The following is a 17,360-nucleotide window of genomic DNA, read 5'->3' as shown; positions in this document are numbered from 1 at the left end:
CTCCAGCCAGTTGGCAACCCAATTGACTGTGTGGGTGTCTACACCACAGCCCCCCAGTTTCTTAATGAGAACGGGGTGAGAGACAGTGTCCAAGGCCTTCCGGAAGTCCAGGAAGACTATGTCCACTGCTACCCCTGCATCTAATGATCTGGTAACCTCATCACAGGAGGCCACCAGGTTGGTCTGACAGGACCTGCCACTGATGAACCCATGTTGGTTGCCCCTAAGCATGCAGTCCCCAGCAGGCCCCTCATGGATGTGTGCCAGCATAATTTTCTCAAACAGCTTGACCAGGATCGAGGTAAGACCGACTGGCCTATAGTTTCCTGGGTCCTCCTTCCTCCCCTTTTTGAAGATTGGAACCACGCTGGCCCTCTTCTAGTCCTCTGGGACCACACCAGAGCACCACAAGTGCTCATAGAGCCATGCCAGAGGTCCTGCAATGACCTCGGCTAATTCCTTAAGGACTCTAGGGTGGAGATCATCCGGGCCGGCTGACTTGAACATGTCCAGCCCCTCCAGAAGCCCCCTAACTTGTTCCATGCTAACCTTTGGCCCAGGTGTGCCTCCCCTGGGGCCCAAGGAGGGCCCAGCAGGGAGGTGGCTGTTCTGGTCCCTACTTAGGAAGACAGAGGCAAAGAAATCATTAAGCATGTTAGCTTTGTCATCTGGCGTGACGACCAAATTCCCCAACACGTCCTGCAAGGGCCCCACGTTACCTGGGACCTTCTTTTTGCCCCCTATGTATTTAAAAAACAGACTTCTTATTGTCCTTCATCTGAGAAGCTAGTCCTAATTCTATCTTTGCCTTGGCCTTCTTAACTGCCCCGCTACAACCCCGAGCGACTGCAGAATAGTCATCCCTGGTGATGACCCCTTCCTTCCATTGGGTATGTGCTTTCTTTTCAGCAAGGAGACAGACACTCTCAGATGCTTTTGGTGAGCCATGGAGGCTTGTGTGCTCTCCTGTTCCCTTTGATCCTCATTGGGATTACCTTCTTTTGTGCTTGGAGGATCACCCCCTTAAGGAGCAACCACTCTCCTTGGACATCTGGCTCCCCTCCCCTCTGGGACCTCAGCGCATCCCCGACTATCCTCCTTAGCTCACTGAAGTTTGCCCTTCTAAAGTCTAGGGCTACTGCCTTACTGCATGCCCTTGCCACCTTGCGCTGGATGGTAAATTCCAGCAGGTGATGATCACTGTCACCCAGGTGGTCGAGCACCCACAGCCCCCTCACCAGGTCATCACCCGTGGCCAGCACTAGGTCCAACAAGGTGGGGCTGTGCACCTCCTGGTTAGATGGAGGTCCTGCACTCTGTCTAAGAACCTATGCGAGCTGTCAGACCTGGCTGACTGCTCCTCCCAGCAGATATCCAGGAAGTTCAGGTCCCCCATGACTACCACATCTTTAGCCTTCACCACTACTGTGAGCTGACCTAAGGGAGAAGAGCTTGACCAGGAATTCTGGTTAGGAGGTCTGTAGTAGACCCCCACCGTTAAATCTCTCACCCCTTGACTGCCTTGTACTCTAACCCAAAGCACCTCAGAGTGCCCTTCCTCTGACACCTTGCTAATTAACAAGGATGTGTATTCCTCAATATAGAGTGCCACGCCCCCACCTCTCTTTCTTATCCTGCCCCTCCTGTACAACCTATAGCCCTTGACATTCACCGCCCAGTCATGTGTAGAGTCCCACCACGTTTCCGTGATCCCCACTGTGTCAGGGCTGGTGTCAGCCATCAGGACGGCGAGTTCCTCCTGCTCGTTTCCCATGCTACGAGCATTTGTGTAGAGGCTTTTGAGGCCTCCCATCAAGTAGAACATTTTCTACATGCTAACTGGCCATACTATACTTTTCCTCCTTTTGGTAAAGATCAAACACTCCACAGCTTTCAGAGAAACACAGGCACTCAGTCTGTTACTTGATTCTGCTCTTCACAGCAATGGACTTCTTCCCCACTTACAAGTACATAAAGAGAAGAAACAAGTCTTGAACAGAATGAAACACACATTCAAACAAATGCTGACAAATCAGTAAGGAGGAGTATTAAAAAATCTATAGCCAAATAAAATCTTCTCTTGGATATCTGCTATTCTCCTACTTTCAAACTTATTTTGGGAAGCTTACTCATACCTGCAATGGAACAAAGTTATTCCAAGAATAAAGAGAAAATAAGCTTTAGTTCTATAAAATAAATCTTTAGGCAAATACATCTCTCACCACTTGTGTCCCCTTCTCTCCTTGACCGTGGTACATTGCGAGAAACAGTATTTGGAAGGCCTTTTGAGGTAGAGTTTTGTAAAGAAGGCTGGCTTGCAGTTAGAGTCCATGCAAGACGTGACCCTAACTGTTGACGAAGGCAATCTCCAACTCCTGGAGCTTGATAGGATTGTCTAAAAGGGTAAGAAAAGCAAAAAAAATTTTAAAAAGTTGAAACTAGTTTCAGGCCACTTGTTAGAATATGTGACCCAACATATCCATAGCTTGTATTTTTTGGTGTATGGAGATATTTTTACCTTACTCTGTAGTTGCACATCTAAAACGTGTGAAAAACTCAAGATGCAGATTGCAAAAATGAGTTCTTCTCCTACTGAAGTTTAAGACAATACCATCTTTATGTTGCACACTGTGCAGAATTTCCCATCCCTCTCTTCCCCTCTCACTTCCCAATTAAACCTTCAGTTCCTCAACCAATTTTCTTTTCTCCCCAGATTTGTCAATTTTCAGCCATAGAAGTGATTATAAGACTAAGCTAATGAGTCACAGAACTACACACTGGAAACATAATTCACGTTTAGAAAAAGCACCTTACTGGTTATTTGTTTTGATTAATTTAAAAGGTGTTATTCTGTAAGTCTTCTGGTTGACGGGTGCCCTCCTACTAGGAAGTCAGGATTCAACTGAATACAAAAACTTTAACTTACAAATATGCTTCTCAGCTAATTGTCTTTTGAGTTGCACGTGTATAGCTGAGGTGATGGATGCAGACCCATGTCTGTTCCAGGAATATTTAAGACTATTTTGGGAAAGAATGGAGAGAGTAGGGAAGAAGGAGAGTTGGAGAAGAGTGCTTGCTCTACCTTTTACAGGACAAGAAAAACTAATATGTACAATAATTCATACTCACTCTTAACAGTCACATATTGGATATGTCACAGCCAACAACAACAAAAAATTCTACAGGACATAATTGAGGGAAATACAGCTCATTTCTGCATTTCTTTTTTCAGCCTTCCTGAAGAGACCTCCTGTGCATCCTTTAGGCTCAAGTGTATTCCTTTACCATCAAGTACACCTTTTAAAAAATTCTCCCTTAAACCTACTTAAATTTGTAGGCACTTCCTGCCTTCCATACTAGACTTCTATCCTAAGTTTATCTATTGCCCATCTGAATCCTTTTGGTTCTCATGCAAGTTCTCTTTAGCTTAAATAGCTCTTCTTTCTCTATTATGCTTGCCTCCCCCCATATATTTTCAGGTGACAGTCATCTCTCATCCTTCAGTTCTGCTAACTTTAAATAATCCAAACTTCCAGCCACTTTATTTCCTAAAACATTCATCCGTTCAGTCACCCTAGTACCCTTTTCTCTAAACCTGTTCTACCTGCAGCTTATTCTTCTTGAGTAAGTGACTGGAAATGTACAACATATTCCAAAAAAATGGTTATGACAGTCACTCATACAATGGTATTAATACTTCCCTGCCTCCACTGAAAACATCTCAGTTCCTGCATCCTACAATCTGAGTTCCAGATTCTAGTTTGCTTGAAAAAATTCTCATTACCCATCACAGGCATCACCTTGCCCTTTGTCCTATTGATGGTCATTCTGTTTCTCTTATTCCAGAGTCACCCAGGTCTTTTTGCTCATTATCTTAACTCCTCAACTGCACTGGTACTGCCTCCAAGCAAATTTCATTAATGCTACTTACAATGTCAAATGTCAGTGTCAACCAATTTAAGAACTCCTCCCCCTCCAATTTATAGAGCTGCAACCTTAAAACAGGGAACTGGAAATATACTAGGAGCCAAAACACACTATGACCTGCATCAAGATGAAGCTGTTAGTTTTCATAGACTGTTGATCTCATTCAGCATACTCTGTAAACTATCCTCAACTAAAAATCATTGACAAATTTCAAATTAGATGTCAGTAACTGAAGTTTTTAATAATGAGGACCCCTGAAGTAGGGTTAAACATTTAATTGGATTATGGCATACAAACCAAATGCAGCATCCAAAAAAGCAGTGCTGAGTAACCCTTTTTTCAAAAAGCATCAGGTAGACTGGCAAACAACACTTTCCATGGACAGCGACTGGAAAGTCATAGCCAATTGCTGAACACTAGTATGGTTCTTTCAAATTTAGCATTTGGCCGTCAAAAATGCAACAGCTATCAATGGAAAGCTCCATAAGCCACATTAAAAAAGTTTCAAAAGTTGCTTTACTTCAGAAGAAAGTCTATGAGAACACCTGCATTCTAGACAGGTATGCTTTGATGCCGAGCGGGGATCACCAGCAAATTAAACAGATGCCACAAAGAACTTGAAGAGCTGAACCTTGTCTAGTAACAGCATAAGTCTCCCAAAGAAGGCTCACTTCCCCTCCCTATTAATTCATGGGACATGACGTTTTGGAAACAGAATTGTTGAAGTGACTGGCCATCTCAGATGGAGTTCTAATTCCACTCTGAGGAGGAACAAGGGATGTAGCTTCTCCACCAGTATGTCTCTGCAGAAGACAAACAAGGGTGAATTCATGAGGTCATTAACTCTTTTTACTAAAGTGATGGCAACTAGGAGTACTGTCCTCATAGTAAGGTGGTATAAAGGAACTCTCTCACAGAGCACAAGACCAGCACATTACAGTCCCAGATGGAACCTGGGTATCCATGTGGCAGAAACCCACGAGGAGACCTCCAATGATTCTTGCCACCATGAAGTGCAAGAAAAGAAAACTTGCACTTGGATTGGATTGGGGCACAATAGGGTGCTAACACTGCCCTTTGCACCTTGAAGGAGCCAAGTCAGATGGTTTTAAAAGCAAAAGAAAATTCCATATATTCCAGGACTTAAGTCTCCATCCAGCAAAACAGAAGTCTCCCTACTCCCCGGTGTACATAGTAACACGAACCCAATTAATAGATCCTTTCCAGTAGAAGTTTTCCTGTTCTGGTTTCAAGATCTGCTGCATATACCAGGAGCAGATCCTGTAAGAGATGCTCAGACAACTAGCATCCAAGCCATCAAAAATAACACACAGGTCTGCATGTAGTATCCAACCCTTGTTCTTAGAGTGCATCCAGGCAAGGAGGAAGTTGTACAAGAAGTAAGACTGGTCCTAATTCAGCCAGCATGCTGCCAGAGTCTTATCCAGAGGTTAAAGAAGACTTATTATCCTTTTGGTCACATTTCTGAATTACGCTCTAGCCCAAGGGCAGGCAAAATATGGCCTGTCAGCCACATATGGCCCACCAGACCATTCTATCCAGCCCACAGGGCCCCTCTGAAGTTTAAGCCAGGGGTTGTCAACCAGGGGTATGCATACCCTTGTAGGTACTTGGACCGTTCCTAGGGAGTATGTGGCCAGGGAGGGACACAGTGCTCTCTCCTCCCAGAAGCAGGGCTGGGGCAGGACAAGGGCACCCCCCTGTGGAGTAGGAAAGCTCACATGTGGCAGCCACTGCAGCCACACACCAGCCCATGAGCTTCCCTACCCTGCAGAGGTGTGCCACTGGCCTCACCCCAGCCTAGTGAGCTTCTTCACCCTGCCCTGGCCCTGGCAGGCAGTGGTGGTGCTTCATCTCTGCTCCATGTCCAGCTGCTCGCTACCCTGCAGACCCCACCCCTTGGCATCTGGCCACTGAGGGTACTTAGACTAAGAAAGTTTGAAAACCCTGGATTTAGACAATAACCCGCCTTTCTGAAGACAGATGAGGAGCAAGTGGCAGGAGCTGCCAGCTCCAGGAGGCGCCGGCTGTAACAAGCAGCTCAGGTCTGGTTGTTACATGACCAACCCAACCCAGCCTCAATCTGACCACCTGGTCCTGCACCACCCCAGTAGCTTCTGGAGACTGGAAGCTTCTGCCCAGGCCTCATGTCACTCCTGCGTGCTTCATCTAGCACCTAGGCTCATGGCCCGCAGTGCTCCCCACAGGATCTGTGATAAGCCCCTCAAGCTGTCAGACTTGGCTCCAGGGACCAGACTTAGTTGATCACACCTGGTGCTGCCAATTCAATGATACACTAGATGACATGGGCTTAACCAGTACAGGGTTCTGAGTCAAGTGAGTAGTTACCCACCAAAGAAGTGTCCTAGCACTTGCCATCATGTAAAGCGTTTTGAAATTGCGCATAGATAATGGCACTGGGCATATTGTTCCAGATTAAAAATCTTTAGGATTAAGGCCTCCAAGTATTTACTGGTCACCAAGACCTGTTTGCAATGAAGATTTCAATTTACCCTGGAAGGAGGGATTGTGGAGTTGGCGTTGGCCCATTCAGAGCGTACATGCTTATGCTGCTGATCCCACTGCTCCCCATGCTTCCAGAGCTCTGGGCAGACTGAGTGCTGCGGTCCTGGTAATTCAATGGAAGGGTCTGAGGCCTGGCATAGTAGTATGGGGTTGAGTGTGCATCCCGTGGCAATGCTTGAGCAAACAGTGCAGCGTAACTTGATACCTAAGGACAAAGAGACAAGAAATACTTGCAAGTTCTTTCATCAAATTATATTAATACTTCATGTTCTCCACTTCTGACTGCAAATTAAATTCACATCTACGCTAAAACAATGCAAACTTTTCTAGTATGAGAGCACTTGTATAGTCGATTTAAAGGTGATGCTCTGGATAGCAACTCCTTAAAATTGCCATTCAAACCAAGACAATTGCCAAACATTAAAAGAACACATCACCTACCTTGTTGGACTGTTTACGTGGATCTTCACTAAGGCTGAGCAGGAGGTAGAGTATTGACCATTTATTTTTCAAAATGCCCTACTCGGGAAGATAAGAATACATTAGATAACAATAAAGACTGTGTTTCACAACCGTCTCTAGATTTCATTCCATTTTACTCTAACCCCTTCTACCTAGCATGCATGCAACTCAGTCTCTGATCCAAGACATCTTGAACTAGTCCTTGCTTTCCAAGACAGAAGGGCAGGATCCTTGTGAAATTCAACATACCATTCCCTTTCTCTGCTGATCACCTTTTAGGGAGGCCTCAAAGTTGGAGAGCTCTAATTTGGTATTACTTTAAACAAAACACACAGAGAAAGGGACCCACTGTTTACAATGTAATAGCTACCAAAACATAGCCAAGGTGAGATATTAGCTACATACAACAGCTAAATGTATCAGCTGGAACAAAATCCAACAGGAAAAACAAGTGGAGATGCAAGATGCTATATTGAGGCATATCAGAAGCCTTTTAGATCTCAGGACGTAATGTGCTCTAAAGAAAATTCCAAGCCATATAAATTCCAAGTTATCCATTAAAGGAGGGCTGTTCAACTTCTAAACAGCTGGGGGCTTCCTGTCCTGAAGGCTGTACCAGGGCAAGCCACAGGCCTCTGGTCTGCCCACCACACAGATCCACCCTTCCACCACCTGCAATGCACAGGAGCCTGCACACACAACCTGTACCACATGCTCATGCAGGGACTCCTCCCCGACTCCCCCTAGCACTGTGCACCTATAGCCTTACCCTCAGCTCCCTGCACCATGCCACAATCTACACCACCCCCAGGAAAAGGTTAAGAAAACAGAAGATGAAAGAGGGAAAAAGGGAGCCCACAGACTGGCTGCTGTTGCAATGGCAGAAGCAGTGGCTGGGCAGAAGCCCTGGGAGTCGCAACTTAACCACCAGTTTAAGAAAAAAAGACAAACATACAAATTCATTTTCATTTGACTGCACACTAACATAGACACAGATTTATTTTTATGGCAAATGCAAAGGAACTGGCAGCTAAAAAGCTTCTAAATTTACTGATCTATCATTTCATACAGAGATTTAGCTGTAGAGTTGTTCAGAAAGACTCAAGTGTTCAAAAGCCAATTTCTCGTAATTAAAAACAAAACAAAAAACACCAAACAAAAAACAAAAAACCACACCACCCACCAAACCAAACAGGTCTGTAAGCTAGCAAAATGAAATAGTGCTAATTTTTCATAAAGTTTTGGGTAATCCAAAATAAACAAATAATCCCAGCTACTCAAAGTCAATCCTATTTATAGAACAGTTCAAAGTAATATCTTCAGCACTTGGTAACTGCACTAGCAAACTCAATTTGTAAGACTGAAAGGTTCAATGGTTTCTGCTCAAAAAAATTCCCCCCCCCCCCACACACAAAATACAATGACAATAGAAGTTACAGAAATATTTTGCTTTCTTATACATTGTTCTTTCAGTTTGTGGAAAGAAGAAGTTTTTCAATTTGAATTCTTTTCTCTACCTGTTCCTTAAACACTGGGAGTAGGAGTCTTACCATATACTTCCCTCCACAACACTAAAAAGCAAAACACCTTCTTTAGTTGTACCTTTGCCAGCTTAATACAAAAGTAATGCCTTCTAGGTCACTTCACTCAATAACATCTAGCCCACACCATTACCTTCACGTTCTTTTTTAATATGCAGTCCTAAGTGACAAGACAGACTCTACTAAGCTCCTGACACTTGGACCATAAATTTCCTTAATGCTTTAAAGATAGCTTGGGACAGACCCAGGATTTTATAACTCTGCATTAGCCTCTGCAAAAGCACAATGCCAATGCAACCTTCAAGACAAGAAATTCAACTGTATGCAAGAAGTCCTGATTTCTTAGGGTTTCCACAAGGTAACTTTCACAATGTGACTAAAACCTAAAGGTAACAATAATGAAAATACTGAATATCATTTTCCACCCGTTTTCATTTTTCCATATCCATCTTTGACAGATGGAAAATAAGGAGTGCTCAACCTCCAGGTCCCCAAGCCAAATTCAGCTCTTGGCACCTGCCTGCGAGGTGCCTTGAGATCCATTTAAAGGTGCCAAGGGGTGCCACACAACCTTAGCACTGTTAAGTATGCAAACAAGATTCACAAGTATAATGTTGTGAAGGGAAGATATACCTTATGAATCTTGTTTGCATACTTAGTGCTAACGTTGCGTGGCACCCCTTGGCACCTTTAAAAAGATCTCAAGGCACCTTGCAGGCTGGTGCCAAGCATAGAATTTGGAGATTTCAAAAAGGAATCCAAAGTGTTAAAAACATTTTGACCAGTTTTGGCCATTCCGGAGTTCTTTGCAGGAGCAGAACTGCTCTATTATGTTTCTGTAGTAAAAAAAAAAAATGGAGTGAAAATTAAGAGTTGACATTTTCAGAAGGATAATCTTGCATATAAAAAGGCTGAAAACCAGTATCTTAGAAAGTCAGTCATTCAGACAGGTATAAGCTTTTGTAGAAAACAGCCTACTTCATCAAATATTATAAATAGACTTACAGAAAGAAATGGTATAAAACAAAGGAATTTAAATTGGAATAAGAATCTAAATATAAAAAGTAAGAGACAGGGAAAGGGCACTGGAGAGAAACTAAAGGCATGTTGAAGAGGTCAATAGGGATAAACAAGCCATTTTACACACTGAAAGACATAAGAATATACAGGAGGATTAGTTGAAAACTAATCCAGAGTCAGGTACATATGCCTGTCTAAAAGGTAAAAATTTCTTACTGGTACAAAAGTAGCCTGGGACCTGAAGCATACATGTGTTTCAGCTCCCTGGCTAAAGAGCAACACAGGCAAGCTCTCCAGCCAGGGGGCACTATGAGGCTTCTCTGGGCCACCACCTTAAGGTGAACCCATTACTTGAAAACTAGTCCTCACCAATGCCTGCAAAGAGGGCAGGATGTCAGAAGGCAGCCTGCAGATTTTAAAAGCAACTCGTGTGAAGTCCAGATGGGCTGCACATAAGGGGACTCAAAGTTGGAGGTACAGGGAACCAGGGCTGAGGACAACTTCTCTGATCCTTTGTCCTGGCTCCCTGGTTTTAATTGCTATGTACCACCTAGCACCACATTTAAAGTCTGTGGCACCGTGAACTGGGAGGAAACAGTTTTCCTGGCTCCTGGTCCTGGTCCCCAAGGCTTTAAAACCCCTGTTCTTGCCATGGCTGGAACTGGACTCAACAACCTCCCTGAGTCTGGAACAGCCTTGCAGCCATGGCACAAATATCAAGCTACCCAAACCTCAGCAGCCTTCCAGCTGTGACAGCATCTCCCACCCCCACTCTAATTCCACCAAGAGGCACAGGAGGGGAAAAGGAGTAGTGGGAAACAGTTTTCCTGTGGCTGCAAAGCTGGGCAAGTGCAGACAGCCTTGCAGCCATGAGAGAATCAATCCCTGCCCCCCCCTCCACATGTGCCTCCCAGGAGACAGAGGCATGCACAGAACAAGAGCTCTTCTCCCTCAGCATGAACTTTCCCAGGGCTCCCAAAGGGTTCTCACTAGAGAACAGTTCCCCAACCTGCCCTGTCAGTTAGCTAAAATTCTCCCAGGGCTGGATCCTCTTGGGACTCTGGGAGGCCTCCAGCCCTACACCTGCCTCACAGTGCACTCCTCCAGGTTGAAATGGAGAAGCATATTTGGCAGAGGACTCTTCTGTGGCTGGAACCCTTCGGCATGTGCACCCACGAGTGTGTGTGGGTAAAACAGACAGAAGAAACCTCAACCTTCAGCATGAAAACCTCAGATTACTTAAATTCAAGAGGGCTGTTTAAAGAAAAAAACCCAACCAAACAGAAGTGAATCAATACACTGCAGGACACATTATCCTAAAATAAATGGCAGTGAGATAATCCTTCAGTTTTATATATTAAAATAAACACTTCTATTTTTACGAAGCTACTTCCTTCCCATAAAGTGTCCTTTAGGCAGTTTTACTTGAACTAAAATAATACTGTTGATTTTTTTCCAATTTTATTTTCAACTGAGCTAATTTCTTGCTTTTGCACTAGTGATTTAGCACCAAGCCCAGAAGCAACATATTAGTAATAATAATTCATTTGTATGAAACCACACTCCAACTGTTTGCTACCCAGTGCAATGTCAAGTTATGTACAAGGATAATAATGTACCTGTGCTTTCAGTTTCCTTCTGCACAGCAAAATAACTGTAAAACACTATTACTGTACCTGCGAACTGAGTTTTCTGTAGAGCTCCGAAAACAAAGCAGCATCTGCTTCCCTTCTTTGTCTGACAACTGTAAAAAGAAAAAGTTTGCCAAGTTGAAAACAAAATTCCAGCACTCATCCCGAGACTTCACATGAAAGCACAACGAGGTATTTCACTACAGATCAACACATTCCTTGGCTGCTAAAAATGGCTTTGCCAAGAGTAACCTGGATGTTAAACGTACTGGTATCGGAACAAAGAGAGGAATTTCATATAAGCCATTACAGTTACTAGAGAATAACGATTTCTGGTCAGTACCAGTTAGCACCAAAGAGAAAAACAATGACAAATCCTATTAAATCCAACTAAATCCTATTATGATCCCAAGGTACTGAAGCTCAATAAAAGTTATTCTAGCATTCATGACCTACACGGACCCAGTCTTAAGTATCCACTGACATTTTTATATTCTCCATAGCTCTGCTTAAAGGCTGGTTTTGTTTTTAAAAACTGGTTTTGTCCAAAAAACACCCTGACAAGTGTATTCATTTGCTGTTAAGCATAATAGAACTATTCCTTCCACCCACCAATGAAGAGTTTGACACACATTTAAGGGAGGCAAACCTTTTATGAATTCTTTTTTTCACTTAAAGCAGGATCCCTCAGATTGAATGGCAATATGGGGGCCCTTTTGGGCCAGATCCAGACCAAGGGTTAAGGGTATCAGTAGCCTGTAAGCAGTTAGTGGAGCCAGCCCTTACCCAACTACTACAGAAACTTGTACCCAATGAAGCACTGTACTCTGAAATTCTGTGTCGGGCTCTATATGCATTCGCCCTACCTTCAAATTCCCAGCCCCTCTAGGAGCCCCACAGGCCAGAAGACATGGCTCTACAGTCTGGACAAGTCAACAGACCATGTGTTTGACACCCATATTTTCAAAATGTGTTCTCTCTCAAGATATAAACTCCTTTACAAAATTAAAATATCATTGTTCCCATTGTACATGTGGGAAGAGTGAGGCACAGGGAAGCAAAGCAACTTGCTCAGCCTCACACAGCCACTCAAGGACATTGTTTTGCTTAGAATCTCAATGTACCAAAAGACAACTACCTCAGGTCTCAATCCTGTACACTATTAAATAACATTCTTTCTTCAGAGACAAATTTATTCAGGCCATTATAGATCTTCAAGAAGACCAGACTACATTTAAAAAAGCCATATAAAATGCCACAGCCATCTAAATAATAAAACAATCCTTGTTAAATGTTCTATATGCCAGTATTAAAAGCTGTTGCTAAGATTTTTTTCCCCAAAGTTATTTCCTGCATTACAACTCTGAAATAAAATAAAAGTAGCAATGATTACCCAGCTATTTACTTTCATAAGCACAACAACAAAAAACAACCCACAACAATGAGAGGAGGAAAAAAAAAAAAAAAAAAATGGAGAATCCATGGTGGTATCAAAACAGACACAATCAAGTATGTGCATAAGCTACATTATTCAATACTGACCAAAATATACAGAAACCCTTAAATGTAAAAAGAGGCCCTACTGAAAACAGCCTTGAATCTTGACTAAAGAATTCTACAAGTCCTCTGAAGAAGGCAACAAGAACTCTAATCTAGATAGGCAAGAAAAGTCACGTCTGACGATGCATGTCAATCTGGCTCTATTTTAACAGAAATGCTGGGGTCCTTAGAGGTATTGAGCATAAGCAGGAGTCTCTAAATCTGAGTATTCCCTTACAAGATTTGCTTGCAGATTGTCCCATAAAATTAAGAATCTTCACAACAGTATTTTGCTTTGCAAGGAAAATATGCTGTATCCATTCTGCAGTCCTACTTCCCAGGATGTCTGCACTGCTTCCCAGTACTCCATATGGCAGGTTGTCAAACTGCGTTCTATGGAACCCAGGGATTCTGTTGTAGGTCGTCAGGGATTCGGCAAAGAGAATAGGAGTAATGGTAGAGTGGGCCAGGAGACAATGAATTGCCATTGCCAGACTGAGTCACCTGGTTCTGTGTTAGTCTTCTGAAGAAGTAACAGAAGTTACATGGAAAGGGTTCCGTGACTTTAGGAAGTTTGAAAACCACTTCCATAGGGCACAGTTCTCCACTACATCTCACCTATTAGTTCCCAATCCACAAAATATTAGCTAATGCCAAAAGCAAGGAGTGCAGCTGCTCTAGGGCTATGTCCCAGTGCCACTCAGGCATAACACAGATATTTCCTTGTTTGGTACATATCAGCAAGTTTGTGGATGACACCAAGCTAGGGGGTGCAGTAGATACACTGGAGGAACGGGTTAGGATTCAAAGTGACCTAGACAAATTGGAAGATTGAGCCAAAAGGAATCTCACAAGGTTCAGCAAGTACAAGCCCTGGACTTGGGACAGAAGAATCCCATGCACCGCTACCACCAGGGGACTGACCAGCTAAGAAGCAACTGTGCAGAAAAGGACCTGGGGGTTACAGTAGAAAATAAGATAGATACGAGTCAGCAGTGTGCCCTGGTTGCACAAATGACTAGCAGCATACTAGGCTGCATTAGTAGAAGTGTTGCCCATAGATTGAGGAAAGTAATTATTCCTCTCTATTCTGCACTGGTGAGGCCACATCTGGAGTACTGTCTAGTTCTGGGCTCCCTGACTATAGAAGGGGTGTGGATAAAGTGGAGAGAGACCAGTAGAGAGCAATGAAAATGGTTCGGGGGCTGGGAGACATGACTTCCAAGGAGAGGATGAGGGAACTGGGTTTATTTAGTCTGCAGGAGAGGAGACTAAGGCAGCCGGGGGGGGGGGGGGGGGGGGTGTTGAGAACAGCTTTCAACTACCTGAAGGGTGGTTCCAAAGAGGATGGAGCTAGACTGCTCTCAGTGGTGACATAAACAGGACAAGGAGCGATGGTCTCAAGTTGCAGCCAAGGGAGATTTAGGTTGTCTATTGGGGGAGAAAAAAGAACAAAACAAAAAACAACACCCCCCCCCACTGAGGGTGGTAAGACGCACCGGAACAGTTACCTAGAGAGGTGGTGGAAATCGCTATCCTTGGCGGTTTTTAAGGCCCGGCTTGACAAAGCCCTAGCCGAAACAATCTAGATGGGGACAACCCTGCCTTGAGCAATGGGTTGGACTAGATGACCTCCTGAGGTCCCTTCCAACCCTAATTGTCTATGATTCTATGACTGGGAGTGGCTAGGCAGGGAGCGTACCCCCCTTTTTTTTTTTAAAAAAGGGAACAGTGGCTAGAAGCCAAAGGGTTTGGCACCCCAACCTCAAAAAAGTAGAATTTTTTATATTTTAGAAACAGTGCAATAAAACGCACATGCTGGTTACTAAGAGCTTGAATCTGAGTAACTTAACAGATGAAAAAAAAGGCAGATAGACGTACGTTCTTTCTTGATTTTCTCTGCCACGAGGAATTCATCTCTTTCAACAGTAGGAGCAAAGTTGCTTCCAATGACTCTCACTGCATACTGAAATTGCTGGGCTGCATCAGCTGAAAGAGGAAAAACAACATTAGCTATTTCAAGTCAGCTTTTAAAATGGAAAACAGCTGCTAAATGATTAAAAGCTAGTTTAAAGATAAATCTAATGCGCATATATTTCCTGCAAGAGGTGTGTTCCAACCTAGAGGCCGTCATTACAAGGCCACAGAAATCCAGTTAATGAACTACATTATAAAGGGATATCTTCTTGACAGCCCATTTTTTAAATTAAAGTCAAACTCAAACTAGCTGCCCTTGCATGGACTAATTTGACTATTGACTCAGATTCTTCCAAATATTTTGAGTTTATTAACAAGTGGAATACTTGTGTCACATTTTAAAAGGTATATAGGAGAGTGCTGCATTTTTCTTTTTGTTTGTTTGTTTAGGTACTTGAAATGTAGCTTAAATTGCTCTGACTGCAATTCATTCAGATGAGAAGTATTTGGGTCAAGTAGATAAGACCATCTCCTATTTGTTACAAAGCCTGGGGAAAAAAAGTTACATACAAAGTATGTTGAACATGACAAACTGTTTCTCAGGTACTTTCCTCAAAATAAAAAGGAAGAGTTCAGCAAACCTCCAACAGTTTCCTGCAAACCTCCTTTCTTCATATTAAAGTCATCTGAATAACTGCTAGTGAGCAAATGTAAACTGTTCTGAAATGGCAATTCCAGAAGTGTTTTGCTCTCTGTATACTTGAAAACTGACTCCTGCATGAATCAAAGAGCCTACCTACTTTTCTAGTTCTGTGATGAGACATGATCTGGTTGAGCAGATTGATAGACAGTGGAGCAGACAGTAGCAAGAATTTTCAGTTATTTTAAATCTCTCACCTCAAAAGCATTCAATTTATCCAAAAATTTCCAAACAGATTCCCAGACAATCAGAGATTTAAACCAAAAATTGTCTGAGTGAGGAAATTAAAAAGAGAGACCAAAAAAAAAAAGTCAGCTTCTTATTGTAATTGCAAATGCACCTTAGCTACAGGTAAAAGGCAGGGCAGGGTGCCACCCTGCTAACTAACTCATTCAAAAAGGGATAAGTTTTCTTAGGCTACAGCCTACTTCAGCAGATGCTATAGTCTGTCAACTGTGATGGCTTAATCCTTTCTGAATAAGTTTAGACTCTAAAAGGTGCCACCCTGCCCTGCCTTTTTCCCCACAGAAAAGGGGAAATTGCAATTACACCCTGCCATGCCTTCTACCAGACTTCAGAACAACACAGCTAACAACCTCTCTCCATCTTAAAAATAGAGAAGGCAAAGCTTTAAAACAATAATTCTCCAAGCAAGGTGCTTTGAGACATTTCAAGGATGTTGTGGGGTGCCACTGTTAGGTGTGGAAACATGATAAAACCAAGAGATTTCAAACAGAAATCCATAGTGTTAAAACCTGCTGTGGTCAGAGTTCTTTGCAATAGAGGAACTGCTTAGTTACCATATTTACACAAATATAGTATTGTTATTGGGTATTGTCTTATATACATGGAAAATGTATAAATTTGTTCCAATTTTCCAGGCATTTAATCTAATTATTGGAGGTTTGCCTTGAATTTGTCCCCTTCCCACTGCTCCAGCATGGAAAAATAAATTGGGGAAGGGGGCAAAGAAGAAAAGCCAGGTAGTCCCCTTGCCCCCACCACTACTTCCCCCTGTACCCCTTGCCCTTCCCTCCTCGTCCGACCCTGCTCTGAGCATGTGGAAGTGAGGGGCAAATCTGAAAACACTGACTACAAAACAAACATAGCCGGGAAGACCTGGGAAACTATAGGCCAGTTAGTCTTACCTTGATCCTGGGTCAGCTTTTTGAGAGAATTATTCTGGCACATGTCCATGAGGGGCCAGCAGGGGGAAGATCATGCTTAGGGACAACCAACACAGGTTCATTAGCGGCAGGTCCTGTCAGACCAACCTGGTGGCCTTCTATGACCAGGTCACCAAATTCTTAGATGCAGGGGTAGCAGTGGACAGTCTTCCTGGACTTCCGGAAGGCGTTTGACACTGTCTCTCACCCTATTCTCATTAAGAAACTGGGGGACTGTGGTGTCAACACCTACAGTCAAATGGGTCACCAACTGGCTAGAGGGCCGCACCCTGAGAATGGTGGTGGATGGGTCATTTTCGACCTGGAGGGATGTAGACAGTGGGGTCCCCCAGGCCTCGGTCCTTGGGCCCGCACTGTTCAACATCTTCATCAGTGACTTGGACAAGGGGGTAAAAAGCACCCTATTCAAAATTTGCTGATGACACCAAGATGTGGGGGGGACGAGCACATGCTAGAAGGGAAGAATAGGCTGCAATCACACCTAGACAGGTTACAGGGGTGGGCAGATGAGAATAGGATGGGTTTCAACACCTACAGCCAGTACTCTTTCCTGCTATGGCAGGGGGTCCGACTTGATGATCTGCTCAGGTCCCTTCCAACCTACTAAACTATACCTACAATAGCTGGTATATAAGAAAAGGATTACAGGTGCCCATAGACTCTGTTCACCCGGAATTGATACAGTTTACCTCTTTTGAAACTAGCGCAAATTTCAGCACAGGTATTTCATAAATACACTTAAGTAGCACTTCAGCATCTACTTCTCTATAGTAGAAACTATGCTTGGTATTAGTCCAAAGCAAAAGAGACTCATGATTTAGTTCACTGGGCTGGGCCCCAGCAGAGTCAATAGTGTTTCAAGACATGGCAATCCCACAGCTCAGCATTT

General features: G+C 43.5%; 1 protein-coding gene across 2 annotated transcripts in view; it reads right to left on the bottom strand.

Moving 5' to 3' along the window:
- The window catches only part of TUBGCP3 (tubulin gamma complex associated protein 3), an 83,968-nt gene that overhangs the window by 51,696 nt on the left and 14,912 nt on the right, over window positions 1-17,360 (bottom strand). For both annotated transcript variants that reach the window (XM_019529649.1, XM_019529650.1), the window contains exons 2-6: window positions 14,549-14,656; window positions 11,174-11,241; window positions 6,916-6,993; window positions 6,462-6,679; window positions 2,223-2,395 (exon numbers count right to left, since the gene is read on the bottom strand). In XM_019529649.1, coding sequence (XP_019385194.1) covers window positions 2,223-2,395; window positions 6,462-6,679; window positions 6,916-6,993; window positions 11,174-11,241; window positions 14,549-14,656 — 645 coding nt within the window. The remainder of the gene's footprint in view (window positions 1-2,222; window positions 2,396-6,461; window positions 6,680-6,915; window positions 6,994-11,173; window positions 11,242-14,548; window positions 14,657-17,360) is intronic.

This window comes from Crocodylus porosus, unplaced genomic scaffold, assembly GCF_001723895.1.
Source record: "Crocodylus porosus isolate Cpor-Errol unplaced genomic scaffold, CroPor_comp1, whole genome shotgun sequence".
Lineage (NCBI taxonomy): Eukaryota > Metazoa > Chordata > Crocodylia > Crocodylidae > Crocodylus > Crocodylus porosus.
Note: the sequence above shows the minus strand (reverse complement) of the source record. Positions and strands in the feature narration are given on the sequence as shown.